General features: G+C 38.8%; 7 protein-coding genes and 1 long non-coding RNA gene across 13 annotated transcripts; 5 read left to right on the forward strand and 3 right to left on the reverse strand.

Moving 5' to 3' along the window:
* Window positions 1-423: 423 nt before the first annotated feature.
* Miox (Myo-inositol oxygenase) lies at window positions 424-3,227 on the forward strand. The gene is made up of 5 exons (XM_017610089.1): window positions 424-638; window positions 1,214-1,385; window positions 1,956-2,532; window positions 2,597-3,060; window positions 3,104-3,227. Exons 1-4 carry the CDS (start codon window positions 618-620, stop codon window positions 2,703-2,705), a joined length of 879 nt encoding a protein of 292 aa, XP_017465578.1. The 5' UTR covers window positions 424-617; the 3' UTR covers window positions 2,706-3,060; window positions 3,104-3,227.
* Window positions 3,228-4,083: 856 nt separating this feature from the next.
* Window positions 4,084-12,404, reverse strand: su(w[a]) (suppressor of white-apricot). Of its 2 annotated transcripts, none has more exons than XM_017610082.1 (7): window positions 11,866-12,404; window positions 10,574-10,746; window positions 9,340-9,539; window positions 8,292-9,267; window positions 7,783-8,229; window positions 7,585-7,725; window positions 4,084-5,829 (listed from the first exon to the last, which is right to left on the reverse strand). In XM_017610082.1, exons 1-7 carry the CDS (start codon window positions 12,153-12,155, stop codon window positions 4,625-4,627), a joined length of 3,432 nt encoding a protein of 1,143 aa, XP_017465571.1. In that variant the 5' UTR covers window positions 12,156-12,404; the 3' UTR covers window positions 4,084-4,624. The 2 variants fall into 2 exon arrangements, with proteins under 2 accessions (XP_017465571.1, XP_017465572.1); XM_017610083.1 differs by having other exon boundaries at window positions 7,597-7,725; window positions 11,866-12,403.
* Window positions 12,405-13,730: 1,326 nt separating this feature from the next.
* On the forward strand, window positions 13,731-15,678 carry LOC108358646 (zinc finger and BTB domain-containing protein 48-like). Its single transcript, XM_017610086.1, has 2 exons — window positions 13,731-14,457; window positions 14,513-15,678. Exons 1-2 carry the CDS (start codon window positions 14,145-14,147, stop codon window positions 15,616-15,618), a joined length of 1,419 nt encoding a protein of 472 aa, XP_017465575.1. The 5' UTR covers window positions 13,731-14,144; the 3' UTR covers window positions 15,619-15,678.
* Window positions 15,679-15,889: 211 nt separating this feature from the next.
* On the forward strand, window positions 15,890-16,831 carry Rpp21 (ribonuclease P protein subunit Rpp21). Of its 2 annotated transcripts, XM_017610091.1 has the most exons (3): window positions 15,890-16,224; window positions 16,301-16,622; window positions 16,683-16,831. In XM_017610091.1, the coding sequence occupies exons 1-2, from the start codon at window positions 16,064-16,066 to the stop codon at window positions 16,581-16,583; spliced, it is 444 nt and encodes a 147-aa protein (XP_017465580.1). In that variant the 5' UTR covers window positions 15,890-16,063; the 3' UTR covers window positions 16,584-16,622; window positions 16,683-16,831. The 2 variants fall into 2 exon arrangements, with proteins under 2 accessions (XP_017465580.1, XP_017465579.1); XM_017610090.1 differs by having other exon boundaries at window positions 16,301-16,716.
* Window positions 16,685-18,837, reverse strand: LOC108358651 (uncharacterized). The gene is made up of 2 exons (XR_001846808.1): window positions 18,761-18,837; window positions 16,685-17,260 (listed from the first exon to the last, which is right to left on the reverse strand). It is a non-coding gene; the product is annotated as an uncharacterized LOC108358651 (long non-coding RNA).
* On the forward strand, window positions 16,967-18,768 carry LOC108358647 (gamma-butyrobetaine dioxygenase). Its single transcript, XM_017610088.1, has 4 exons — window positions 16,967-17,472; window positions 17,528-17,654; window positions 17,716-18,024; window positions 18,089-18,768. The coding sequence occupies exons 1-4, from the start codon at window positions 16,992-16,994 to the stop codon at window positions 18,414-18,416; spliced, it is 1,245 nt and encodes a 414-aa protein (XP_017465577.1). The 5' UTR covers window positions 16,967-16,991; the 3' UTR covers window positions 18,417-18,768.
* Window positions 18,838-19,276: 439 nt separating the features above from the next.
* Window positions 19,277-21,589, forward strand: Pex5 (peroxisomal biogenesis factor 5). Of its 2 annotated transcripts, none has more exons than XM_017610085.1 (2): window positions 19,277-19,409; window positions 19,587-21,589. In XM_017610085.1, exon 2 carries the CDS (start codon window positions 19,587-19,589, stop codon window positions 21,336-21,338), a length of 1,752 nt encoding a protein of 583 aa, XP_017465574.1. In that variant the 5' UTR covers window positions 19,277-19,409; the 3' UTR covers window positions 21,339-21,589. The 2 variants fall into 2 exon arrangements, with proteins under 2 accessions (XP_017465574.1, XP_017465573.1); XM_017610084.1 differs by lacking the exon at window positions 19,277-19,409 and adding an exon at window positions 19,416-19,511.
* A 22-nt stretch (window positions 21,590-21,611) lies between these two features.
* On the reverse strand, window positions 21,612-25,092 carry LOC108358650 (cytochrome b5). Of its 3 annotated transcripts, none has more exons than XM_017610093.1 (4): window positions 24,813-25,067; window positions 24,650-24,738; window positions 24,057-24,125; window positions 21,612-22,067 (listed from the first exon to the last, which is right to left on the reverse strand). In XM_017610093.1, the coding sequence occupies exons 1-4, from the start codon at window positions 24,924-24,926 to the stop codon at window positions 21,986-21,988; spliced, it is 354 nt and encodes a 117-aa protein (XP_017465582.1). In that variant the 5' UTR covers window positions 24,927-25,067; the 3' UTR covers window positions 21,612-21,985. The 3 variants fall into 3 exon arrangements, with proteins under 3 accessions (XP_017465582.1, XP_017465581.1, XP_017465583.1); XM_017610092.1 differs by lacking the exon at window positions 21,612-22,067 and adding an exon at window positions 22,074-22,417 and having other exon boundaries at window positions 24,813-25,092; XM_017610094.1 differs by lacking the exon at window positions 21,612-22,067 and adding an exon at window positions 22,424-23,930 and having other exon boundaries at window positions 24,813-25,069.
* Window positions 25,093-26,482: the final 1,390 nt, after the last annotated feature.

Consider the following 26,482-nt stretch of genomic DNA (forward strand, 5'->3'; position numbering starts at 1 on the left):
GTCCTACAATTGTGCAGTAACAAATGGCGTCAAAACATAAAAGTAAGATTAGAAATTTTTGCATTCACTACATATGTCTGTATGTAAATACTTACGTTTGTACGTACATATGTACATACATACTTGGTGCGCGTATTATGAATAATTGTACCTTATCTCAATTCGTTTTTAATTTTTATATTTTTTTAATTTTAATTTTATTGTTGTACTTTTTTTTTTGCACTTCGATCATTGATTGCGCGCCTCCATCGAAGAGGCACTGCCCCGAACGTTCCAGCGAGCGATTGTAGTGATCAAGATTCGCCGTATCGACGACGCTCGTTAGCTGTTCGGCGGTATATTCCGACGAGCCAAACGAGATCGCTCGTCGATAGTTAATACACATTGATTGACGGCTATACCTACTGGTGAGTATAAAAATTGCCCCGCTCCTTGCTCAAAAATTCAAAAGCGATTTAGAACTTGCAAAGTGCGGATCGTAAGCGAACGCGTAGTTGTGGAAAATTACTAAGCGAAAAAAGAAAATTAAATAAAAAAGGAACTATACTGTTGAAAAATATTGAAAATTTAATAAAATTCCTTATTGTTAAGCAGTGCAATTATAGTGTCCTCAAAAAATGCGTCTGTTGTTGGATCAGGTAAAGGGGATGAGATTTGATATTTTTTAAATTTTTGAAGAATCGAAAAAATATTAAACAAAAAAACAATGCATGTGTACATATGTACATACATAAGAAAATATGTATTTTATAATACGTGACAACTTAAACAGGATACAAAGTGTACGACGACCCTTCTAAAGCAAAAAATATACAAAATCTAAAATGTTGTATATTAAAAAAAATGACAAAATGAGTGTGGCGCAAAAAATGATGAAAGATTTTTTAAGAAAAAGAAATGAAGAGCTAAAAGATTTAAATATTTTAATTTCAACAAAATTATTCACGAAATTAAGACATTAGAGATATTTTTTCACTGCTGGTAACAATTCTTCGTTTCTTCAACTTTTTCTTTTTATGATGTATTTTGGATCCACACCCTGTCGGAAACAACAGCAAATAATAAGGAAAAATTTTATTTTTTACTTGCGTAAAAATATTTTTCTAAAATATTTGAAAAAATTAAGTATTGATTCTTTCTTTTCTCTTTTTTTGTATTGTCTCTAAACACATAATAAACAAAAAAATATTGAAGAATCCAACAATTTTTGCAGCAAATCGAACTCATCGATCCTTCTGAACTCTTGCGCCCCGAAGCGTCATTCGCAGACAAATGCATCTCGAAATTCCGCGACTACAGCATCGATACCGAAGATCCTTTGAAGGAGCGTGTTCGCAGAACCTATCGCGAAATGCATCTGAACCAAACTGTGGATTTTGTAAAAAGTAAGCGAATGTAGTTTTAAAATAAAAAATTTATAATTTAAATTTTTTGAAAAAAAAAAAATAACTACGAAATAAAAACTTTAAGGAAAATATAAAAATAAATTTAATTAAATAAAACAAGTCAAATTAAATAAGTTACAAAATTAATGCAAAATATGAGCGTTTTTGTAAGTTTAATCAAGAATAAAAAAATATTGGGAAAATATTGAAAATTATTCTATAAAAATTTTCTGCAATATGCATAAATTTATAAAATTGTAAGACAATATTCTTTGAAAATTTGGATTTTGAACATTTTTTTTTTTTTTTTTCGTATTTACTTTCCAAATTATTTAAAATAATCTCGAAGTGTTTTGCAAAATTTTTCTTAAAATAATTTACTTTTCCAAATATTAATTTTTATCTAATGTTTTATTTTTGCAAATTTCATTAAGTTGTGATATACATATGTATGTATAATTTTATGAAAATCTCTTCGAAAAATATTTTAAATTTTAGTAGAATATAGACAATATACCTTGTACTTTTCCACACTAACTTTCTCATCTCTCTGCCTTCCCCCTCGCACAGGCCGTCACGCACGATGGCTGAAGTTCAACACCTTCAAGGCCACAGTCCGCGAAGCGCTTGAGAAGCTCAACGATCTGGTCGACGAATCTGATCCCGACATCGATCTGCCCAACATTGTACACGCCTTCCAGGCGGCAGAACGCGCACGCGAAGAATTCCCGGAACTCGATTGGCTACACCTGACCGCACTCATACACGATCTTGGCAAAGTGATGGCCTTCTACGATGAGCCACAATGGGCCGTGGTGGGCGACAGCTTTGCCGTGGGCTGCGAGTGGGGCGACAGCATTGTCTATCGCAGCGACAGCTTCGAAGGCAATCCGGATGGCGAGAATCCCAAATACAACACCAAATATGGCATTTATGAACCAAACTGTGGCATTGGTAACCTGCTAATGTCCTGGGGACACGATGAATACATGTACCACGTGCTGAAGCACAACAAAACCAAGTTGCCACATGTGGCATGCAACATCATACGCTTCCACTCGTTCTACCCCTGGCACAATGGTGGCGACTACAAGCACCTGGAGGCGCCCGGTGACGACGAGACTAAGAAGTGGGTGCTGATCTTCAAGTGAGTGGCGGATATTCGGGAAATTGTGAACTCGAAAATCATTTTTTTCTTTTCCTCTTTTCAGCCGCTATGATTTGTATACTAAGAGCGAAAGGATGCCCGATATTGAAGCACTGTGGCCCTACTACCAGACATTGATTGACAAGTATCTGCCTGGTGTCTTGGAGTTCTAACATTCTGGCTGCTTGATTTGGAGTTGAGTTTTAATGGAGAAAAGCTTTAAAGTCGCATCGCAATCATTTCACGGGGCTAACTATATACCTACAACATTTACATCTCAATATACATATATAAACTATATATAATATGCATGTATACCTCATACTTATGTATGCACATACACTATTTTTATAAATGTAAATTAGCTTTTAAGCCTTAAAACAGCAATGACATGAGCTTTTGTATACAGTGGCTGTCAATAGACTTATAAGTTTAATTTTATATAATGCCAGCGAATTTATAAAAAAATATAATATATAATTATATAATATAATTTTATAAATTGCGTTAATTATTAAAAACAAGTGGTTCATAAAAAATAAGAAAATTCGACCCCTGCACCACGTAGTGGCAAATTTTTTTGTGGAATTATTTCTTTACATTTAAGTAATATAAATATGTTCTAAATACGAAACAAATGGGACCATAAATGCAGGGTTTTCAAATATCTCGACACCTGCGCCACCAGCGGATTACTTCCTCTTTTATAATGCTCTGATCATCATCGGGTTCTGAGTAAATTTTGAAGTTTTACGCCTCTAGATCATCGAGAAAACGGTCAAACATTCATTGCAAAATTTTATTACACACAAGTCAAGAAAGTCAATAAAAACTTGCAAACAAAACAGTTAATTAGAATTAATAGTAAAATAAGTGTATTTGGTTGCGATTGGTATTTTAAAAATTAAAAATTCCGAAAGGGTGCTAATTTTTATATTGAATATTCATATTCACGTAATAAAAATGGCAGTACTGCAGCTCTGATGCAAATTTACAATATTGTTGCAACTTCCCAACTGATAAATTGTTAATAGAAATTCACACCAAATGTGATGCCTTAAAAATTTGAGCGGGTGTGATTGCAACTCGAACAAACCCATTAATTTTTCATTTTATTTATTAAACAATAATAAATTCATTGTACGCACATTCCCCGCAATTTTTCTATTCTAAAAGTATTGAAATTTGGCTGTTTAGAGCAATAGTGGAAAATTCGAATTTTCGAAATTTGCTCCATGTCTCAACTCTATCAATCCGGAAATTGTTTAGTGCTTTTCATAATAAGAAGTTTGAAAATTCAAAATTAGTGTTCGAAAATCCGAAATTTGATTTTTCAACAAATTTTGCAAAAGCTCGGAAATTCAAAATGATGTTCGAAAGTTGGTGCCCAAGTCGGGTAGCAAACCAACATCGTTAATTCTTAATATCTCCATTTTTAGCATTGCAAATGAATTTACACTTTTTGCATTCTCACCGCGCCTGATACCACAACATTTTAATGCGAAATTATTTACCCCACTCAACCCTTATCTACATCACGTTTTCTGTAACATAAATAGTATGTCCGAGAATATCGCTACGAGTAATGAATAAGAAGAAAACTATGAATAAAAATTCCTGCGAACAGACGCCGATAAAATTTTTACTTCCTCTTAGCCTTCACAAGTTCTTGAGAATCAGTCTAGTTTGAAGTGACACGATAAATTATAGTTCACTTCTTCGTTTTATTTGCTTTATTACTTTACAAACTGCCGCATTAACAATTACAGAAACAAGGATATGCAACACGTGCCACACATTCAGCTTACATAGCTAGTACAAAAACAATAAAAAAATCAAAAAATATTTATGAAAATGCATTTGTGTGTCGCGCACACGCTGTGCCGCGTGCACCCAACGGCCAAGTCACACCGCAAGGCAGCGGCAACGCACCCTAAAGCGCGCCACTGCCTTATCGCTCTTTGGAACGACAAACCCACTCCCATGCGGCAGTTATCACCGCCGCCTGAGGTTGCCCAATCTTACACATGTGCTACATACATGTGTTTGTATGTATATATGTAGTGGCTTCAGCGTTGAACTTCACTGTGCGCTAACGTTCGTGTTTCTTCTTCTTCTCCTTGCGTGCTGGTGTGTCGTAGCGACGCGTTGGCGTGTGTGGGCGATCGCGCTCACGTTCACGTTCACGTTCACACTCCCGTTCTCGTTCTCGTTCACGTTGCTTTTCATCGCGTTGCGCGCGTCGCTCACGATGTTGACGATCTCTCTCTCGCTCACGCTCATGCTCACGTTCACGTTCACGCTCTCGCTCGTGTTCACGTTCCCTTCTCATCTCTTGCGAAGCACTGCGCTGCATGCGTTCCCGTCGTCGCTGTAATGAGCTATCTGTGGGGACGGGCAATGTGCTGCGCTGACGATTTTGGTCCTCACTGCGGTGATGACGTTTGCGCCGCTCGTATTCTCGCTCATATGCGTCCTCTTGCACTCGCTCGCGTTTACTGTTATGTGTGCGCTCCCGTGTGCACTCAAGCGCTTTGTAGTCTTTGTACTCTTCAATGCTTCTGTCCTCACGGCTACGCACACGTTTTTTCGATTTCTTCTTGCGCGCTCTGCGACTCGCTGACTTGCGGGACTTTGAGGACTTTCGTGTTTTAGGTTTTTTCCCAGTTTTTGCCATGGATTTGTGTTTCCGATGCGAGCGTGAGCGCTCAGTGTCAGTGCTGTCATCACTTTGATACGTAGACTGAGAGTCAGAAGTACTTGAAGATGATGACGAGGACGTTGACGTTGTTGAGTCTGAAGAGGAACTGCTGTCATCATCATCAGACGATTGGCTGGGCGAAGGACTCCGGCGCCGACGCGCGTGTTTGCGCACGCGTGCTGTGCTGGACGAAGCGGGTGTGGCGTCTGGTGAACTATCGCGTGCACGCGAACGCAGGTTACGTTTTCGCTCTTTGCGTGGTTTGGACACGGAAAGACGCGCCGCCATTGGCTTTATTTCGCCCACTAGTTGGACGTCATCGTCGTCGGAGACGGTCACTGTGGCGGCAGACTTAGTCTTTGGTGCGTCTTTCGTTGCTAAAGTCGAGTTGGTTGGAGCAGGTGTGGGCGTGGCGCCGGCGATATGAGTTGTGGGTATCTCAATCAAACGTAGCTTCTCCTCCTCATCAGACTTGCCATCATCCTCTGGTCCATACGAAGTTATAGGTATTGAGTGTACAGATTCTTCAGAATCAGAGGCATTCTCCTCCGCATTAGTGCTGTTTTGGTCCGCATTCGAAGCACTGGAGGGGGCGCCTGAAGAGAAAAAATATATAAGATCAATCTCTCTGGACGTAGATGGTAAATAAACTTGCAATAGGATCGGAATTCACTTATTTTTAGTGGCAAGCTTCATGAAAGAAATGCGCTCGATAATCGGTTTTTGCCGATTGCTTTTCTGTATACAATTTTTTTAGTCCACGCCATCATACAAATTACTAGTGGATTGGACGTGTTCTTTAAGCTAAGCCAACTCGATTATTCCTCTTAACAACGAAAATATATTTGAACTAAATTTTCTTCGACGATAGATCCATCATACTTCAACTAACTGGAACCCCGAAGAATTTCCGAATAAGCGCCGTAAAATTGGCCCCACATGGAATATTTTTATGAATCTATGTCAATGAATATGTTGATACTTTGACTTTGCTTCTCGAGGCGTCATTATCTTTAATTACTCTTAACACGATGTGCTAAAATGAATGAAGCTTTCAAGCCGCGCGAAATAAAGCAATAAACACTTGTGGCCTGATAAGTGTTGATTATAAATCCAACAAATAGTAGCTCCCATGGCGATTGTAAAATACATACATATGTACAAACATATGCCTTGACGTACTAAAAATGCTATCAACCCAAACAGTGGGCAGGGCAGGTTTAATGTGCCACAAGTAGGTAGGAGGGATGGTTCCGTTCTGCGATTGCTATGCATTAATTTCTCAAAATATTCCAATCAAAATCAAAATATGCTGTTAAAGTGATTTAGAAACGTCTGTGAAATATTTTCAATGTGCTTGATAGCATATCTCTGATGAGTATATTTGTTTATTATGTTGCTGCTATTTTTGTGGATACATAAGCTTTGGATTCATACTGAAAGTCATAAAAGGACGGCAATGAAAATTTTAAAATGGTCTTCAATGGCGGCAGTTGAGGCTGAAAATCCAAAAGGTTTGATCGGCATGACAAATAAAAAAAAAGTTTTAAAGAAATTCTTCTTTCATTAGTTAATTTAAAAAGTATAGTTGAACGTCTAAAATTAATTAAATTAATTAATTATGGAATCATGGTTATTGGGCAACTTTTTTGAATTTTTCTAATTTTTGTACATCAATCAATGGTATTATTTGTACCATACCACGAGTTTCTTTATTTTATTGGAAAACTGTGCTTGTAATGTACTGTAAAAAATGCTTTTATTTTTAAATGGAGATACTGCGAAACAGGATTTTTGCGCAGTAATATTCCTTTTTGTTTTTTTTTTGTCCGACAAACGATATGCACGTTATGACGGATACCAAGGCGAATTTGCGGTGACGAGCATCAATTTTTTAGCACAGAGTTTACAATTTTTGCAATAACATTACTGAATGGCTGATGAAAGAGAGCTCAAACGTACATATCGTCGCCACCATGTCAAACTATCGAATGCGCAAAAATGCGTTTTCATTTACGATAGCTTGCGCATGCGTTTAGAACGTAAGTTGGCAAATCGTCGAATTTCTAGCCTTCTTAGAAGCAGAGGATACTGTCGAATCCCACAATTTTCCCTAATGACAACAACATTTTTTACAACAGTTTCTATGATCTCCTGAAAAGTACCGATTGTCACATTGTCGATAGTTTGACATGGTAGCTAGGATATGTACATAGATACATGTCGTAACCTTAAAGCTTCGATATTTTTCAATAGGCACTGGCAATATTGCTCGGCTATGAAAAATAACTGCCGCTATGCCTCCTATCCTCTTGAATAATAAATAATAAGGGACAAAGTTAACTAAGTACCTGCAGTATTACCTTTAATTTGATTAAGAAACGCCATCGCCTTGCGTTTACGCTCCAACTGCAGCTGTTTTTCTTTTGAAATTGGCCCGCCTAATTTTTCACGTGCAATTTTAGCCAATTTGTCCTTCACTTTCTCCTCGGCTATGTGGGAGAAAAGAATATTTAAAAAAATGTACAGCTGACAACTCGCGCACTCACCTTTTTTCAATTCTTTCTGCCGATTTTGTTGCTGCTGTTCGAACAAAGCATTGCGCTCCATTTCCGCCTTGGAGATCTTCAGCTGCGTCTTTGTCGAGTTGCCACCAATGCTGCTATTATAATCGGCATCGAAACGATTGCCGGTCGACTGCTGCTGGTGCTGAATAGCTGGCGCGCGCAAGCCCAATAACGGGGGCCCGGCCATTACAGCATTGGCCGCGCTACGACTTCCTACCGTGGCCGCAATTTGCGCATTACGCGCCATCAACTGACTCTCCACCAGCTGTATAGCCTTCTGCACATGTTCTGGAACCGAGCGCGCTTGCCCCGTAGCCGCAGGCTTCGCTGTGCACTCCTCATCGTCGTCACTGGGCTCGTGCGGTAGAGCAGGTTGCAAAATAGCCGCAGTGGACTCTTCCTTCGGTTTAATAGAGAAGCAAACGGGCGCTAGAGAAGTAGAAGATTTGAGTCAGAAATTTAATTGAGCAGAAAATTAATCAATCGCTTACAGATCGCTTTTTCGGCCGTCTGTAGTCCCTTTTTACTCATCAGCGCCGCTGCCACTGCAGCTGCCTTTCGCTGCTTCTGCTCCTTCGATGCCGCATCTGGATCACCGGTGACCTTATACAAATAATAGGGATAAAATTCGTTGTCGTAGAGCAAAAATGTAAAACGATCGACACTTTTAGCACGCAGCGTCTCCTCGAACTGACGTCCATTCTTGATGACATATGTCGCAGTCTTATCAATGATGTTCTTCAGAGTCTCCGTTGGGACAGGAAAGTTTAGCACTGGCTCAAATTTAGGTGGCGGTGGCGTTTTCGGTTGCTGCTCCTCCGCTTCCGACTCCGTATCAGAGGCGTAATCCTGCGCCAAGGCCAAAGCGCTGGAACTCATCAACACCTCAACCTCCGTTTTCACATTACCATTCGATTGAGAATTCGAATTCGAGTTGGTGGTGCCCTCTCCCGCCTCCGACTCAGCAGAAACGTACGTGCTGTCATTGTACTGCAGCAACACGGGTGTAAAATTAGCGCCAGCAGCTGTGCTTGGTATGGGCGAATTCGATGTTGGCATATTGGCCAATTCGCCGTCGATGACAGCTGGCAGTGGGACACCCTTGATTTTGCTTATCAGCTGTGTATAGGCGCAATTGGCCGATGGCTTGTACTTGATGGTGGGCACGGTGATGACTGGTTTAGTAGGCATATGAGCGGTATGCCCCGTAGCTGTGCTGCTGCTGGCTGCCCCAGTTTCATGTTTTTCATTGGGCGGTGGCGTCAAACGCTCCGCAGGATAGGTGCCATTTTTTATAGCGTTCAATATGAATTTGTAGTAGGGATTGAGAGCGCCATTTATGGCGAGAAATTCAAATTGTACGTTATTTGACTGCTTGGCTTTCAGCAGTATCTCCATTTGCATACCTTGTGAGGCTATAAAGCGTGCGGTTTTCTCGATAATGGCGTGTTGCTTCATTGTTTCAGGCTGCAGGGCGAGTACAAAGTATTTAGCGATTTAATTTTAAAGTGGCAATAAAGTGCACTGAGAAGAGCTCACCAATAGTATGCTGGCAGGCACTACGAAATCCTTGGGCAGACTAAAAGTCTGCTCGGCTTCCTCGCCACTTGGTGAAGTACAGTGCTCCTCGCGACTCGGTCCATGTGGCACAGCAGCCACGCCATCGTTGCCATATTGGAAGTCCACTTGCGCATAGTTGCCGCCTTCGACATCCTGCTTGAGGCGCTTCAGATCCTCCTCTGTGTAGAGGCGCAAGTAAGACATCGACAATGGCATTGGTGTTTTATGGTTTGAGATATGTATGTACCCAGCAACATCGGCGTTTTACGTTTCAACCAAATAAAACAAAAATGGCAGAGAAAGAGAAACCAAAATGAGTCTTCGTTGGTAGTGACTGAAAAGCAGCTACGCCTACACAAATTGGCAAATGCAGTTGCATTAAATGTGAACTTTTTCTTTTCTTTTTTTTATAAATTTTTTTGGGTGGTTTTTTTTTTTGTTTGATTTTTTAGGAGAAAAGAATCTGTGGTTTATCAAATGCGATCTCAACATAAGCAAAACATCTTACACAAGAGTATTAGCGTATTCGTTTTGTTATAAATTAAAAAATAAACATTTCAAACAAATTGTAACAGCCTTTAGAGCTAGAGACATTAGAGTGAGTTGTACGAAGTTGGCTAATATTTCGGCAACAGGGAAGTGTTGTCTGAACGGTCACAGCTGCCGATGCTACTGCTGCTACTCTTACTGCTGCAGATTTTGATGTTGGCATTTTTGGCGCAGCGATGCGCTTTGATCTGAAAGGGAACATTAGTACCAAGCAATGAAATACACATATTTACCTGGTCACAAGCGAACCGAACATGCAAGCGACGCAGAGGCCCCGTATGGCGAGCACGAGTCCCTCGCTGTCAGTAAACGGAGTTTATCACACTTTTTCGTCGCATTTAAGTTTTAAAGCTACTTACGTGTAAAGCGCACTACAGTTTGTCATTCGAAATTTCGTTTTTATACACGATTCTTAAGCTAAATAAGCTAACATCTAATTAGATATATCGCAATCATAGCTAATGTGTCTCTCTTTCATTGTTTTGAGCATCGTTATTTTTTTGCACGTTCTCAAATAATTACACATACATATGTACATATGTATTTACAAAAAGTTTTTGAACATTAAAGAAACCAACAAGTGGTGATAAACATTCTGTCGGTTGATAGCTTAGCAGCTTGGCGGGCTTTTTGGCATAGGCCTTGTACAGTCACTTTTGCTTACCTTGTCGCAGTATATGGTCCTCTTCATTGTTGTACAAATACAAATAACGCTCTTCCTCGCACAATTGCTCGGCGCGTTGCTCCTCGGCGCTCAGGTAATCGAGGCGATTGCCATAGCCGCCCGGCGGCGGTTCATGCGGAGCCAATTCAGACAAAGCGCCACGTACGTCATATCTGTGCGATATCAACAACCCCAAATAATGCGCGACGAGAAAGAATTTATTTGGATGCATTTTTTGTGTGCGTTCAGGAAGAAGCGTTCGGCGAATGAAAAAGAAAGATAAATTTAAATTAAATATAAATTCGAAACCAAATTTTTAAAAATAAAAGGCTATAAAAATGTTTATAACTGAAAAAATACTTTCGGTAAATGAGAAGAAAAATATTACAGAAAATAGCCGCACTGCGCTTACTGCATTTTGTAAGCATTATTGTGCTTTATTTTCTATAGATATTTAAGAGCTCATATTAAAATATGTAAATTGTTAATCAAAGTTTTACAAATGTTGTATACATACCGTTCCTTTGGCTAAAAAATGATTTTTGCGATAAAGTGATTATTAGAAAATAAATTTGTTTACAATACTACGGTGGTTATGCAAGATTATGAGGTAAGATTTTCAAGCGGTTATGAAACAAGCTGAGTGACACGGTCATAAGTCGATTTGCAAAGCCGCGACTATTTTTCTTTGACGTCAACATTAATTTTTGTGTAGCAAGCAGTTTAAGTTGGAACCAGCATAAGATTGGATTGATATGTAGTAAGAATCAAAATTATGCAATAGTTACAGTCCCTGTGACAAAGCATATAAGAGTAAAACTCCTTGTATTTATCGAAAGTTCGATTCGAAACTAACCCGTATCGAAGGCCAACTAACGTTAACTGTAAAAAAAAATTTGTCCGCAAATATATGCATATTTATATTCAGGTAATAAGTACAACTTCTGCGCCTATAAAATTCTGTTTTACACATTTTAAAACAAAACGAATGAACCTTGCTACATGTCCAAAGCCATTACCGATATAAACATGCTAAAATAAACTCTGCATTGAAACAAAAAGTTTAATAGTCAGCGAGACCTTTTGGCTGTTCTTGTTTTGTACTTGTGGTGCGACTGTTTGATGTTCTGCTTCTTGGAGGTTATAAAACTATTACATACACTGCACTAATGCACGAAAAATCATAATAGTAGACATTACAGTTTATAGATAAATTAATTTTGAAATAGGTACAAAAATCTTACAAAATTGGAATATTTGTAGTATACACATAGGTAGCAACAATTATTAACCTGTCGATCTTGAGCGTTGGGTCGCCCATCCATGGTATCATATGCTTGCCATGATCGATGTCTCGTGCCTTATCATCGTCACGAAACAATTTACAGGCGTATCCAAAAACAAGCAGATCCACTTGACGGGCTTCGCCTGCATTCAGGCCCGTTGTGTTGGATGTGGACGTGTAGCTGTTGTATACGCCATTGTTGGAGGATGTGCTGCTGCCACTTTTGCGTAGTATGCCACCGACGCTGCCGCCCGCGTACTCGCGCACTGGTTGGCGGGTCATATTGTAGTAAGACATCTTTTTCTCATGCAAAATAGATCTCTTTTATCACGAGATCTGTTGTAAATCAATTTTTTGCTTTAAAACACTATTTTTACTGCCGAAAATTCCGATTTTTCAGAATTTTCACACGATTATTAAACTCCCAGTAAAAAAATGTATGTCTGCAATGCAAAATTCAGCTGGTGCAGAGTTGTATTAGCGCAGAGAACGTACGTTCTCTGATTAGAGAATAGGAGTGTTCGCTATGCAACTGCCAGTAAGAATTAGCCAGTAACAAAATTCAGAGAACAAGGTACCTTAATCTCCCAAAGAGAGAAACTTACTAAGTTTTGCGCGAGCAGGAATTAGCAAACATTAGCAAGCTTCACTGCCAGCTGGCGTCCACGGTTGCATTTCGAGCATAATAATTTTTTTAAATTATTTCAGGTGGAAACCAAAACCGGACCTATACGTATATTTCGTCTTATTCTGACTTTCTTAAACATACGCTTCAATTTCATTGTGGAAGTCACTGTCGGATTTCCTATATTGACAGTGGTGTCGAGTGCGTTCCGATTAGTAATACAGCTTTTTCAGCCGAGTACCTATCAAATGCTTGGAATTAATTAAATTAATTGAATAAACGAATATTTACACACTTCTTGCATTAATGAATCGCAACAAGATTGTTCAGTTTTAAATTTAACGAACTCGTTTATTCAAATTAATGTTGACAAAAATGCAAGCGTGTGCCACAATTCTGCTTGCAAATTCGTGCTGGGAAAATTTTTGCCCCTCCAAATGAAATGTCAAAATTGTACTCTCTCCTTGCAAGTTTTACTGGGTTTTTGGCTAAACGAACACGATTTGGTAACAATTGGTACCAACTTGTACACATTTTTTTGCATAGCGAACACTCCTAATACTAGTTCACGGTAATGCCATTTTCCCACTCCCCCAATTACTATCGCGAATTAAACCATTCCTACGAGCACGACCTTAATTCGATTTGACAGTTCTCTGTGTATGGGCCAGTTTTTCAGTGCACTTCCGTGGCTTAAACTCAGTTTAAACGCCCGAGCTGGAGAAAAAATGCAAATTCCGATATGTGAGCTAGTTTCGATAAATTTCCGATAAAAATTAGAAATGGCAACGATTTATTCGTGGTTCGCATGGTAATTGGATCTGAATTACCATCAAACGAGGTAATTCGCTCGCAAAATTTTGTATGGCGAATTACGTAAATTTGAAGGGTAATTGGAGTGAGAATTACGAATGATTAAGCGAACTACGTAATTAGGGTGGCGTGGCAAAGCCATATAAGCAAAGCAAGGGTTTTTTTGACGTTTCGCCTTTCAACTAATCGCTTTCAATGAAGTTGGTCGGCTGCCTTCCTTCGTTCAACTTTTGGTTCAACTAATCGCCTGCGAAAGTTGAATAATGTAAATTCCCTATAACTCACACAGAATTATAGGGCTTTCGCACGCGGCGATTTTTCAGGCAACTTTTGCGTTCAACTCAGGCAGGTTTGCACGAAAAAAAAATGAACGGCTAAAAATAACAAAATATAAAAAAATATCAAAATATTCGCCATAAAAGGCGTTTGCATTGTTCAACTTTGCATTCTACTTTTGGTTGAACGGCCTTTCAACTAATCGCTTTCAACAAAGTTGGTCGCCAGTCAACATTAGCCATTAAACTTTTATTCGTGCAACCCTGCGTGAGTTGAAAGCAAAAGTTGAACGCACAATTGCCAAGTGCGAACACCTTTTTAGCAATAGGACTGGTGCTTTTATAAATCGAGTTTAAAATTTTCGATGCATCGAAGCAAAACATCGATACTTTCTACGCATCGATGTTTTTCTGAAATACCTAATTCGATGTAAACAATACTACAAAAAAAAAATTTTAAGCGCCGAGTGCGTCTTAAAATAGTACAGTGTATAAATCTGAAAGAGAATTCTAAAAAACATACATAGATTCTGGTATTGCTTGGACTAGGTTCATTGCTACATTAAATTAAACATGGATCCTATAGAGATTGAAGATCCATTTTCCGGCGTGCACATGCCGATAGATTCTACGGAGGTCACCATAGAAGACATCAATCGTTTGGATGAAGATTCGATGGATGAAATAGAGGGCGCCGAAGAAGAATTATCCCTTATGGAGATAGCTATGGCAAAAGCCATGGAAAATGTTAACCCAGTAATCTTCACACATTTCCTATGTCCACGCTGCGGTGAAACATTTCCATCATCTGCTCTTTGGCAACAGCATTTGCATAACGTGCACTTCTTCAACAATTTAAAAATGCTGCCAGGCACCTTGGACGAAGGTAATTTCAATGCGAATATAAAGACATTGCCTTAATTGTTTTTTTTTTTTTTCAGATCAAAAAGTTTTTCGGTGCAGAAAATGTCTAGCCGAATTCAATCAACTGGATTATAAAAAAATTTTGCATCACAGCTTTTCACACATGAATTTCAATGCTTTTTACAAATGTAGTTTATGTGATCATTTGGAATGTACAAGCCTCGAAATGGATCGCCATATTAGGCGGCATATGGAAGTACATATGCTTAAAGCGAAAATCAATGGAAAAATCGTACGCCCTAAACGGTTTTCATTGAGCGAGGGCATAGATTACGAAAAATTTTTGCTATATATGTGTCCTGAATGTCAGTCAACCTTTAGACACCGCGATACTTGGATGTGCCACGTAACCGACAAGCATGCGCTCTTTGCGGAGGACAAACTTAAGTTTAAAACGGCCAATATAGACGAAGCTATTGAGAAGAAAACTTATCTTTTTACCACTTGCGAAGTATGTGCTACCACTTTATCTGGTAACAACTTGGAAGAATGTCAGCGAAAACACTATCTGACACATCTACGTAGCAGAGCTTTCCGTTGTGGAATTTGCAATCTTCACTTTAATTATTCCAACGAAATTAAGATGCATATGTTGCTGCTGCACTGTAAAAATGCAGCAACCTACGAGGAGGCCATACTACCGGCAAATTTGCGCCCAAAGAATGCAAAATTTGATATGACCATTAACATTACGGATGCTCGAGCCAAATTTCTACCACACATGGAATTCAATTGCCCGATTTGTGGAGTAAAATTTGGAAGTCCGGAAGGCTGGCGTTTACATATCAATGAAAATCATGACTTCTTTAGAGGACCACATATGGCATTAAACATAGCCAATTTCGGCGCATCGGCCGACACAAATCGGAGCTGCAAAAAACGACGCCTACGACCATACTGCGTTCTTTGTGATCGCGTATTAGATGGATGCACGAATTATCAGCTCTTGTGGGATGAACAATTACGTCATACACCTTATCGCGCCTACAGTTGCCTCATTTGTAAAGAACAGTTTTATTCCATACGAATTTTGTTGAAGCATTTTTATTCTCTGCATAGAAATGCGGATGGTACTATTAATACTGTAGCAAAACAACGTCGAAACAATGCGAAGGAGCCATGATTAAAATAGATAAAATTATTTTCTAGAATATGATTTAATAAATACTGCTATTTACATTCATTCAACGCCATATGCACCTATTTTCAAGATGTATGTATGTGGTACTACCCAATGACTTGTTTTCATGACCAGAAATCAACCACTTTCAGCTGTTCACAATAGTTGTAAACAAAGGCCAACAGGACCTGTAAGCCTAGTCCACTCCTTTCAATTTTTATAGATGTAAATACATATATCACAAAGCGAAAACCGCAAGATAAATATAAAATATAATTTCGCTTGTTTTTACAACGTAGGAATTTCTTCACGTTAGAAAATTGTACAGTAAATCTTTTTGTCTTTTACGCTGGGTGGGTCTTTCAAGAAGAAGAAGAGCGTAATTTTAAGCTTATGCTGGCTTGTGCATATTTTTCCATTTGTAATAGCGTGGTTAATAAATAATAACATGTCCGGCAAAAAACATCAAGCATTTCAAGGAAAAGAATGCTTTAGTCGAATGAATTTTCTCTATCAAGCATCCATGTTGATGGCAGGCAGGAACAACACTTTAGCTGCTTACTATGGCCAGCTGTGTCGGAACATTGGCAAAAAAGCTGTGCTTAGGATGTAAGTAATTGTTTAAAAAATTAGTATTATTTGAATATATGTATAGTACGTATAAATTATCGCAATACAACCACAGTGATCCGGACTTAAAACGACAGTTTTGCAAGCGTTGCTCCCTTGCGTTGCAGCCGGGTATCACCGCTGATTTGAATGCACTCTCTCGTCGGAGGCGTCGAAAATCTGCAAAGATTGCAGAAGACATTGATGAAAACACGAGCTTGCAGTTGACATGTCGCCAGTGTGGATTTAGGCGTCAGTATGTAGTAAATCCGGATCATAAATTCTGGTTGGAGAACGACGAGTCTGTGGTGGAATCTATTACTGTTGGAAATGAAAATACGGAACATAAACAAAACTAGCATATTGCAACAACGCCTTTAGGAAAAATTAACAACTTGGTTAGCTTCTAGGTATAAAGCTCAAATAGCAAGCGGATTTAGACAGTTTTTCTTTTATAGTATAAGAAAATGGACGCTTACTACACAAATTCTACAACGTGAACTAAAATTTAAACTGCACTTCGGGATATTTAAGCTTTCATACATATATCGCAGAGAATAATTTCTAATAAGGCAAATATGCTAAAATAAAGTACATACTTTTATTTTCAATACTCAAAAGCACTTTTTGTAATATAAATAATAATATACGCTTAGAAGCAATGAACTTTCTCTCCCCAACCGCGTTATCAAGCCCAACAATCAACGTACGATTACTTACATATCACATTAATGTAGCTGTCTCACAGTGTATAGTGGTATATAAAGATGTTCACAAGGCAACTTATCAAGAGCATTTTTCACCAACTAACCGCTACGCGGAACTGCTGGCCGTTGCATCGCCAACTTACCGCGTCTGTGGCCGGAGGAAATGTCGTTGTACTGCAGGGACCGGATCTTGGCTCACCTTTAAAATTTCCCAGTGTTTGGTTACGCGACAACTGTCAGTGCAGCGCCTGCTTTCATAGGAATACTAAGAGTCGACAAGCAAACTGGACACGTACCAATGTAGAGGCGCGTATTCGGAGCATAAATGTCTGCCAACAAAAGAAAGTAACAATTGATTGGTGGGACGACCATAGATCGAGCTTCACGCTAGACTGGCTGCGGAACAGAGATTTTGCACCGACGAATCGCAAGCGATACATTGAAGAGATTTATAGACCACCATGCCAGTTGTGGTCAAAGAAGGAATTTCCAAACCTAATTCGTACTTTCGAATTTACAGAGGTTATTGAAAAGGATGAAGGTGAGTTGAAGTTGTGTATACCACCATGAATAACAGAGTCCAAACTTATCTATAGCTCTTTTGGCTTGGCTAGAATCTCTGGCGATAATAGGTTTTTGCTTTATAAAAAATGCACCACATGATATAAGTGTGGCCAGACAACTGTCCGAACATATAGGCTTTATAAAACGTACCACTTATGGGTAATTAATTCCATTATGAAATCGTTAATAATTTAATTATTTTCGTTTACTAAATGAACAGTGAAGAGTTTGAGGTAAAGTCCAAAGAGAATGCCAGAAATTACGCCTACCTAATGGCTCCTCTGCCTCTACATACAGATTTGCCATATTACGAATATAAAGCTGGAATCAATATAATACACTGCTATGTACAGTCCGAGTCGCTTGGTGGCAGTAATATTATGGCCGATGGCTTCTACACCGCAGAAAGATTACGCAAGGAGTTTCCAAAATTTTATGAAATACTCGTAAAAACACCAGTTGACTGGTGTGACTTGGGCGAAGACAATGGCGTGGCGTTTCATAATATTTGGCGCTCACCAGTGATTTGGTAAGCATTCACTCGTTAATTTTAAATTAAACGCATTCACATGAAATTAACAATTTATTGTTAGTTTGGACGTGGATGGCTGTTATCACCGCATCAATGAGAACAGCACCAAACGCGATAGTCACTTCACAGTACCACTTGAGCAGGTTGCACCCTGGTATGAAGCCTACGACAAGTTCGTCGAGTTGGCCTATGCAGAGGCTGTGGAGTTCAAAATGGCATCTGGCGATGTCTTTGTCTTCAACAATAGGCGTATGCTTCATGGACGCACAGCATACGAAGACACGCCTTACAATAAACGACATTTAATTGGCACCTATGTCGACTGGGATATAATTTATTCGAAAATACGGATTCTTCGGGCCCAACAAAATGAAGCGAAACTATATTAGAAAAATAATCGGGTACTCTTTATGAATTTGTACAACGATTTTGGGTTGCTGTGCCCAAACGCGTGAACCGGATGAAAAAACTTTTACACACTTGTAGACAGCAGTAACAAAAATTTAATTTACTAAATTTGTGCACTAATTTAACAATAATGTCGGTTGGAAATATGGTATTTGTTGCAAATTTTTGTTACAAAAATTTGTATATACATTTTTATATACAAGATATTTTTATAAAACACCCAGTTACCAAAATAGACATTACTGGGGCGGCACGCCCCGCCCCCTCCGCCCCACCCCTAAATCGTTGTACAAATAGCTAAAGATTTCCAAAATAATCTACATACGTGTAAAATAAAAGAATGTTGTATGCTGACGCCTTCTCATTGCTTAAAAAAAAAACATGATTTTGCGAAAATTTTAAGTTGATATTAGGAGTGTTTCTTAACTTTTTACAACTGTTGACAGCAGGTTGGCGAAGAGTATAATTTTACGCACAAAGAGATCGAAAGAGGAAAAAGTAAAGAAACGAAAAGTAGCAGCAATTTCCAATCACAGTATACACACACACACACACACACACACCTTCAAATGCATGCACAAATCCTTACATTCTGCAATATTTCAATGTGTTTTGATAACGATGCACTCATTTTGTTTTATTAAAACGAAGTAAAATAAACTTGCGAACTTTTTCCTTGTGCGTTTTGAACAGCTGCTTCTTAAATATATTGCAAATTTCCGTTTGCAGAAATTTGCAGCTCTCTCGGTTTTTCATGCTCTCTTTTTGGCTATCTTCTGCAAATTTTTTGTGTTAAGAAACGCTTTCCAGCAGAATCCAGTTAAAATTTGTGATAATTATCTGTTAAGAAACAAAGCTATTAACAAATTCTAAAGAAAATCAGGGAAAAGAAACGATTAACAGTTAATTTATTATCGACTTTATTTCGATACTGTCAAGTCTACATATCTTTATCGATATCTCCAAATCAGCTGGTAATTGTTGCTATTTATCGGAACTGTCAAAATTATTTACATTTTGTTGTGGACATTAGACTTTGCTTATCAATCAAGTAGAGAATCCTTTGCAGTCCTTCGGTATTATTGGCGACATTCACTACAACTCAGTACAACTTCTATTTTACTAAATATTCTATTTACACGACTTTTAAGATGTCGCTGAGGCAGCTTGTTGAAGGCGATTGTGGTGGCGTTAATCCGCTCATGCAACTCGGTGCCCAATTCACGCGAGATGCCGGTCGTAAGGATGAAGGCTTCACTAATGCCCAATTTGAACGCAGTATGCGACCTGATGAACAAATGGTCAGTGAATTTCTAGGACAAGTGGCCGCACCACCACAGTCTTTTCAAATGAACGCACTACTAGAAGAGATGCGTGAAATTGAACAGGCAAATACCATGGGTGTGCAGCATCGTCAACCGGAGCCAAGTCTCATAGACGATGTAACTAGGGATCAGTGGTTTAAGGAGTTCAACATGCAACAGCAAAAGTCATTGCCTGCCCCTGCTTCACAAATGGTGCACATGCAGCCACAGCAGCAGCAGCTGGTTCTTGTGCGTGAGTTTTTCGATGAAGACGCACCAGGCACATCCGCGTCTTTAATTGGGCATTTGCCTAGAGCGCCCAGTATGTCACTTCAGCCGCTCCCGCCGCCGCACCTTGCCATTTGTCCGCCCTATCAGCCCAGTACAGAAAAGTTTTTTGAGGAAGCCAACGAAGGGTCTGAAAATGTGTTACCACAAACGCAAACTAACGAGTATATCGAGAACTGGATCAAAGATTATCAAGAGAGTGCGCGAGAGAGACAGCAATCTACCAGCAGCTATAATGAGGCATTCTGGCAGCGCCTGCAGGATGAGTGGCAAAAATTATCTGAGGGCTCTGAGCATCCCTGGTTATCCGAATATAGCGAAAATTATGACCCTTACAAAGAGTACGAATTCACCGAGGAAAACCCGATGTCTATGCTAGAAAACGCTTTGGAGAAGGGCAAGGAGTATATGCAAAGGGGCGACATACCAAGCGCAGTACTCTGCTTCGAAGCAGCTGCCAAGAAGGAGCCTGAAAACGCGGAAGCATGGGAACTGTTGGGCCTCGCGCAGGCTGAGAACGAAATGGATCCACAAAGCATAGCTGCATTGAAGCGTTCATTGGAGCTGCGACCGGACAACAATCGTGTGTTAATGGCACTCTCCGTCTGCTACACTAATGAGAGCCTGCAGAGTCAAGCGCTCCGCATGCTGGTCAACTGGATGCAGGTTAATCCGAAATACAAACACCTATTACAGCAGCATCCCGAATTGCAAACTGATGGCGGCGGTGTAGCTTCCTCACTGGTTACGGGTAGTAAACTAGAAGCTGTACAGAATTTATTTCTCGACGCGGTGCGCTTGAATCCACAGGAGGTAGACGCAGACGTTCAGGAAGCTTTGGGTGTGCTCTACAACCTATCCTCCGAGTACGACAAGGCAGTCGATTGTTTTCGTGCTGCGCTGCACGTTGATCCGCAGAATGCTAAGGTCTGGAACCGCTTAGGCGCCAGCTTAGCAAATGGCTCGCGTTCTGTAGAGGCAGTGGAAGCATACCAGCGGGCGCTACAACTCGAACCGGGTTTCATTCGTGTGCGCTACAACGTCGGCGTATGCTGCATGAATCTGAAGGCATACAAGCAAGCGGTTGAACATCTGCTCACAGCGCTGAATATGCAGGCAAACAGCTCAGCAGCTACCCGAGATTTGCCAGCCGACGCGGGTGCCATAGGTGGGGGTCAAGCACAGATGTCAGAGTCCATTTGGAGTACATTGAAAATGGTAATTTCGCTGATGGGTCGCAGCGAGCTGCATGATGCGGTGAATGAGCGCAATCTAAAGGTGCTGAACGAGGCCTTCATGGATGCAGCTTGAAAAGGAGGATATGCGCGAGAGATATGGGACTTTACCTGTGTTAACGACGTATGATTGTTTTAAATTTCGCATGATAAATTGTGGAGAGTGTTGAATGGCTGGGAGCTTTGAACTGAGTTTGAAGAAATTGGTATTTAAAGTGTAGCGTTTATGGTGTTGGCATTGAACTAAAATTTTATATATTCTTCCAAACGAATCACTATGTAGACCTTTTTAAATAAAAGTAATAAAAATAAATATGAGTCACACACAAATAATATAAAAGAGTTTGAATTGAAATACATGGAAATTTCGTATATATACATACACGGTTTTTATTTTATATTCCCGTTGTTACAACTTCCGCTAAATGAAGAGGAATAACCAACCGGATTTTCGTATATATTTCCCCTTGTTTTTGATTTTTCATATAAATATTTTTTACTTTTCATATTAATGCGTATCGTACGTGCATTTTTTTTTTTTAATAACTGCACTAAGTAACAACTCTTGTACAAAATTATGACTACATATTGTATATTACACTTTTCCTGCAGGTCAGGCTATTTATGGAAATGTTGAGTTATTTGTGGCATTTTAGCTAGCAGTTCCAATTCGTTTTAATTAAATTTTCGGTGTCATTGTACTTGCTGCAAATTTTATTGGTTTCACTTGCCGGCTAAAACTTTGCGAATGATGATAACCAGGAGCAGACCAGTAGCGAACGCTCCAACGGCACAGCAAATATGTCTGTTGTGAATTTGAGGAGGAAAAAATGTGTTAAAATTCTAGCGACGGCATAGTAAAATTCACAAAGTATTCCAAAAGAATTTGGTACGACACACATTGAGTTTAAAAAATGCGTTAAGTTCTTGTAAAGTGTTATAACATATATATAAATTTTTAGAGCAATTCGAAAACTGGTTTCATTTAAAGATTAAGCAGATAGTTCATGCGATCGGATTTAAGCGAGCGTGCAACATTGCTTTTCTGGCGGTGCAACAACTTCTTTGCCAACAGTGGGCGTGGCCGTCGCTACCGGCGTAATTATTGCCGACTGGCTTGGTGGTGTTGGTGTTGTAGGTGACACTGATGGCGTGCTGTTTTGATTTATGTTTGAGAAGCAGTAAAAGAAAATCGTATTTTAGCAAAGCAACCAATAAAGACAAAAACAAAGAAAACCCACGAACGCGAGGTGTGCCGTATGAAAGTGTTGATGTTCAGATGTTTTGAGTTAAAGTGTAATCACAGCTATTTAAACATTTTATATTAGGTAAACATGCATACAAATTATGGTTAAACTTACGCATGATTTTATGATTTACAAAATTTTACTTTTTTGGTAGAAAAATATTTGAAACTATAAAAGATATAATTTTTATTACTCCTAGGATTTTACTAATAATGAACTATATTGTATTGTATAGTAATGGCCGTGCACGATGATTATCATATCCAGCCCTAACCGCGAAAATAACGTAACCGACATTCTTTCTCAAATTTTTATTTTTGATGCAGAAATGTCGGTAACCTTATTTTCACGGTTAGAGCTCGATATGTACAAAGTTGGGTTTTCAAATATTACAATAGAATAAACTGGTTCCTAATTGAAAGTGATAATAAAAGCTAGTAGGCTACAATATTTATAAAGAATAGTCTAAGAGCGCTTTCCAAAGTAATGTCGATGGAACGGGCATACAAAAGTATTTTTTCGTTTTAGCCATTTTATAAAACTTACGCTTAGTATTTCACCCTTATTTCGAGTGTGGACTAGTAGTAGATAAGCGACTCTTATTCGATTATAGCTTTTCTATGGTATTTCGATTTCTCGTTCAATAAGCGTCTCGTTCAATAAGCGTCTGTGAATAACTTTTAATTTTAAATGCTTGTTTGTAGAAGGATGAGCGACTATAAACTATTCTCATTCACTTATTGAACGAGAAAACGACTTTGAGAATACCACGGATAATCGATAATCGACTGACAGTCGTTTACCTACTAATAGTGGAGACTCGCAATAGGGGTGTTTATCAGTTGAGGCTTTAAATATTTGCAACAAGAGGGCGTACGGCTATCAGTTTAATTTGATAAGAGTTCAAATATCAAGAGATGCATTTTAATGAGTTTTTATGAATTTATATGGCTTTATGAAGAACACTTAAGCAGGCCTTAGTAAATGAATACTGCAAATGCATACACAAAATGGAAGCTTTATGATTTACATACAATTGTCCAGAACCTCTACTATTATGACGTAATCGTCTGAATATTTATACATGTGTATATGCGTATGTATATGGATATGTAAATATTGGACTATTATATTGCGATCATTGTTTTTGCTGCGCATTTATATATAATACAATGCGAATTTAATTATGGCAAATGAATATACTGCATGCATGGCCACCAAGAATTGATTGTTGTGAGCAAAGTAGAGGATTGGATCATTTTTGGGTGGTTAATTACGGCCAAACTAATAGAGGCACTGTCATTTCAAGATTCTTGTTGCTTTTCAAATTTAGCAGTTTCACCAAACCGGGTTTCCTTGCAGATTTTTTGTCTTTGTTCTTTTTCTAATCAATTATAGCCCACTTTTGCCATTATGACGTGCTTATCACGCAATTTTTTGTTAGTTTAGATTGACATGAAATATAAATTTATTTAACTTATTAATTAAATACGTAAAACATGCAAGCGCAATATCTTGTATGCTATCAAAAGGAGCAGATCACTTACCTTACTGGTAATTTACTTGTCCAGTCGCTGGCCTCCAGATCACCAATGTAGTACTTTTTCAGTATTTGCCTGAAAAGAAAATATCACGCAATTTCAATTTTATTTATGTAATCGGTCAATAAAGTTTAGGTACAGCGAATTTTATACAATACCGGTAAATACTTTTAAAAACTTTATTTTTGGCTAATTTTTTATAAAAATATGGTTAATTATACAACAAAAAAGCCAAAAATCAGAGTTCCAAACCTTATGCAAAATTAAAAAAAATTCTGCAAATTTTTATAAAATAATGTGCGATAATTTTTTTTTTTTCATATGGAAAAAATATGCGACACCTTAAACAAAAAAACAAATTACCAAAAATCAATGGTAGGTCCTAGCTTCCTTATACTTGCACTTTATTGTACTAAAATTGAATGGGTTAAAAAACTGCGTACTCAACTTTTTTCTAAAGAATTTAATAAAAATTGCAATATTTGAATGAAATTTCGCATAATTTTCTTTAATTTTGTACAAGATTTGGAACTCAGATTTTTGGGATTTTTGTTGTAGAACTAACTGTAGGCTTGCGTATTTTTAAATAATTTGCTAACCTCGCCTCTTGGCTATGCCCCACATCCAGGAAATCACGTGTTGCGTCGCGACCAGCCACTTCGTCCAGCGTTTCTTCGCCTCCAGGATGCTATTTTATGCATATTTATATACACACATGAACATAAATGTACGCAAGTTAAAGTCCATTAATCTTTGTAATACCTCGTTTCGGAATTTTGTCACATCATACACTTTTCCCTCGATGACTATCCAGAGATCATCTGGAGTATTATGCTGCTTCACAGCTTCCAGGTTGTATGTTTTTGGTGCCGCCATTTTATTATGAATAGAACCGGAATTTATAACTTGGAATTTTCAGCTTTTTACACGACACGCACCAAAAGCAAGGATGAGCCAAAAGCAGCAAACGAATCTCCAAAAGACTCAAATAAAGAATGACAGCTGCTAGTCAGCTGAGTTGCTTAGTCGATGTTCAGACACGGAAACTTTTCTTGCGTCAACTCGAAGCTTGTAGCTGATTGCAAATTTTTGTCTCTACACTAGTACGGGACAATGTCATCCAAGACGAAATGGCATAACTCTAGGATGTCAACAAAACGAAATGGCGAAAACTATCTCCTATTCCCTTTCGTTTTAACATCCTGATGTACCAAAAATCAATAACAAAATAAACGGGACTTTTATTTATATGCAATTGCCACCACCTTATATGGATGCGCCTTGGTACACGGGCAACACGCTTTGAGCTCTCGTTCGTCTGAGTAATGCCTCAGTTATACATACTTTGCATTGCATAAGAGTTGTCACATAAGAAATCTGTTAAATGCGCTTTGCGTGTAAACGGCTACTTATCGCGGGGCATTACCTATGTACATGTCCGTTGGTTTGGATTTCTATGTAGAAATGACATGCTATGCAGTGCTGCGCAAAATATGCATAACTGAGCTATAATTCAAGTTTGCGGACAGCAACAATTGCGACAACTCGAAGTTTGCGGGAAATGGCGACGAGTAGCTCGTGCTCGGGCAACACGCTTTGTGGTCTCGTTCGTCTGAGCCATTCAAGTTGGCGGTTCACAGCAGACAACAATTGTGTACAAAATAGTTGCTGTGTGAACGCGAAGGGCAACACCAAAGAGAAGTTGCCGAAAATGATAAATAAAAGTTGCTCTGTGTGAATCCAGTCTAAACGTGATTATGAGTGTGGGCTTGTTCGAGTTCCAATCACAACCGCCGTGTTGCGCGAATTATTAAAGTATCAAGTTCTGTTTAGATTTTTGGCAACGTTTTATCAATTGGGAAGTTGCAAGAGTCATGCAAATTTTCATCAGCGCTGCAGTACTGCCGTTTTTATTACGTGCCTCGAACAGGCCCTGTGTTCAGAAATGCATCAAGCCTAAGCATCAGACGCATTTATTTCTGAACCATAATTGATGGAAATGCCCAATATGCGCAACCAGGGTTAAATGCCTAATTGGAACTTAGTTGCGTAAATAAGGCATTTGCTGGACATTTCCAACAATTAAAGTTTAGAAATGAAAAGCGCTGTTTTTTGAAGTAGGCATTTACGAACTGACCCATTTGCAAGAAAAAAATCAAAATATGCCTAATCATTGCTCTTTTCTAAAATCGCCAAATCTCATCGGACTTCCAAGGAAAAAAGATACCACCTTTGCCTAAGCAGGAAAAACAAGGCTGTATTCGAACCATTGTTAAATGAGATCTTTATCCTCGCCCACTTTTTCAAACCAGCTTTGCAAGATATTTTACATTCCTATGCTGAAATAATACCTACCTAGGAAAATGTCCAGTCATCTTTAGATAAACAAACAGATCCAACCAATAAAATAACAAATTTTTCCTCATATAATG

Source organism: Rhagoletis zephyria, unplaced genomic scaffold (genome assembly GCF_001687245.7).
Source record: "Rhagoletis zephyria isolate East Lansing unplaced genomic scaffold, Rhagoletis_zephyria_1.1 Rzeph_scaffold_00280, whole genome shotgun sequence".
Taxonomy (NCBI): Eukaryota; Metazoa; Arthropoda; class Insecta; order Diptera; family Tephritidae; genus Rhagoletis; species Rhagoletis zephyria.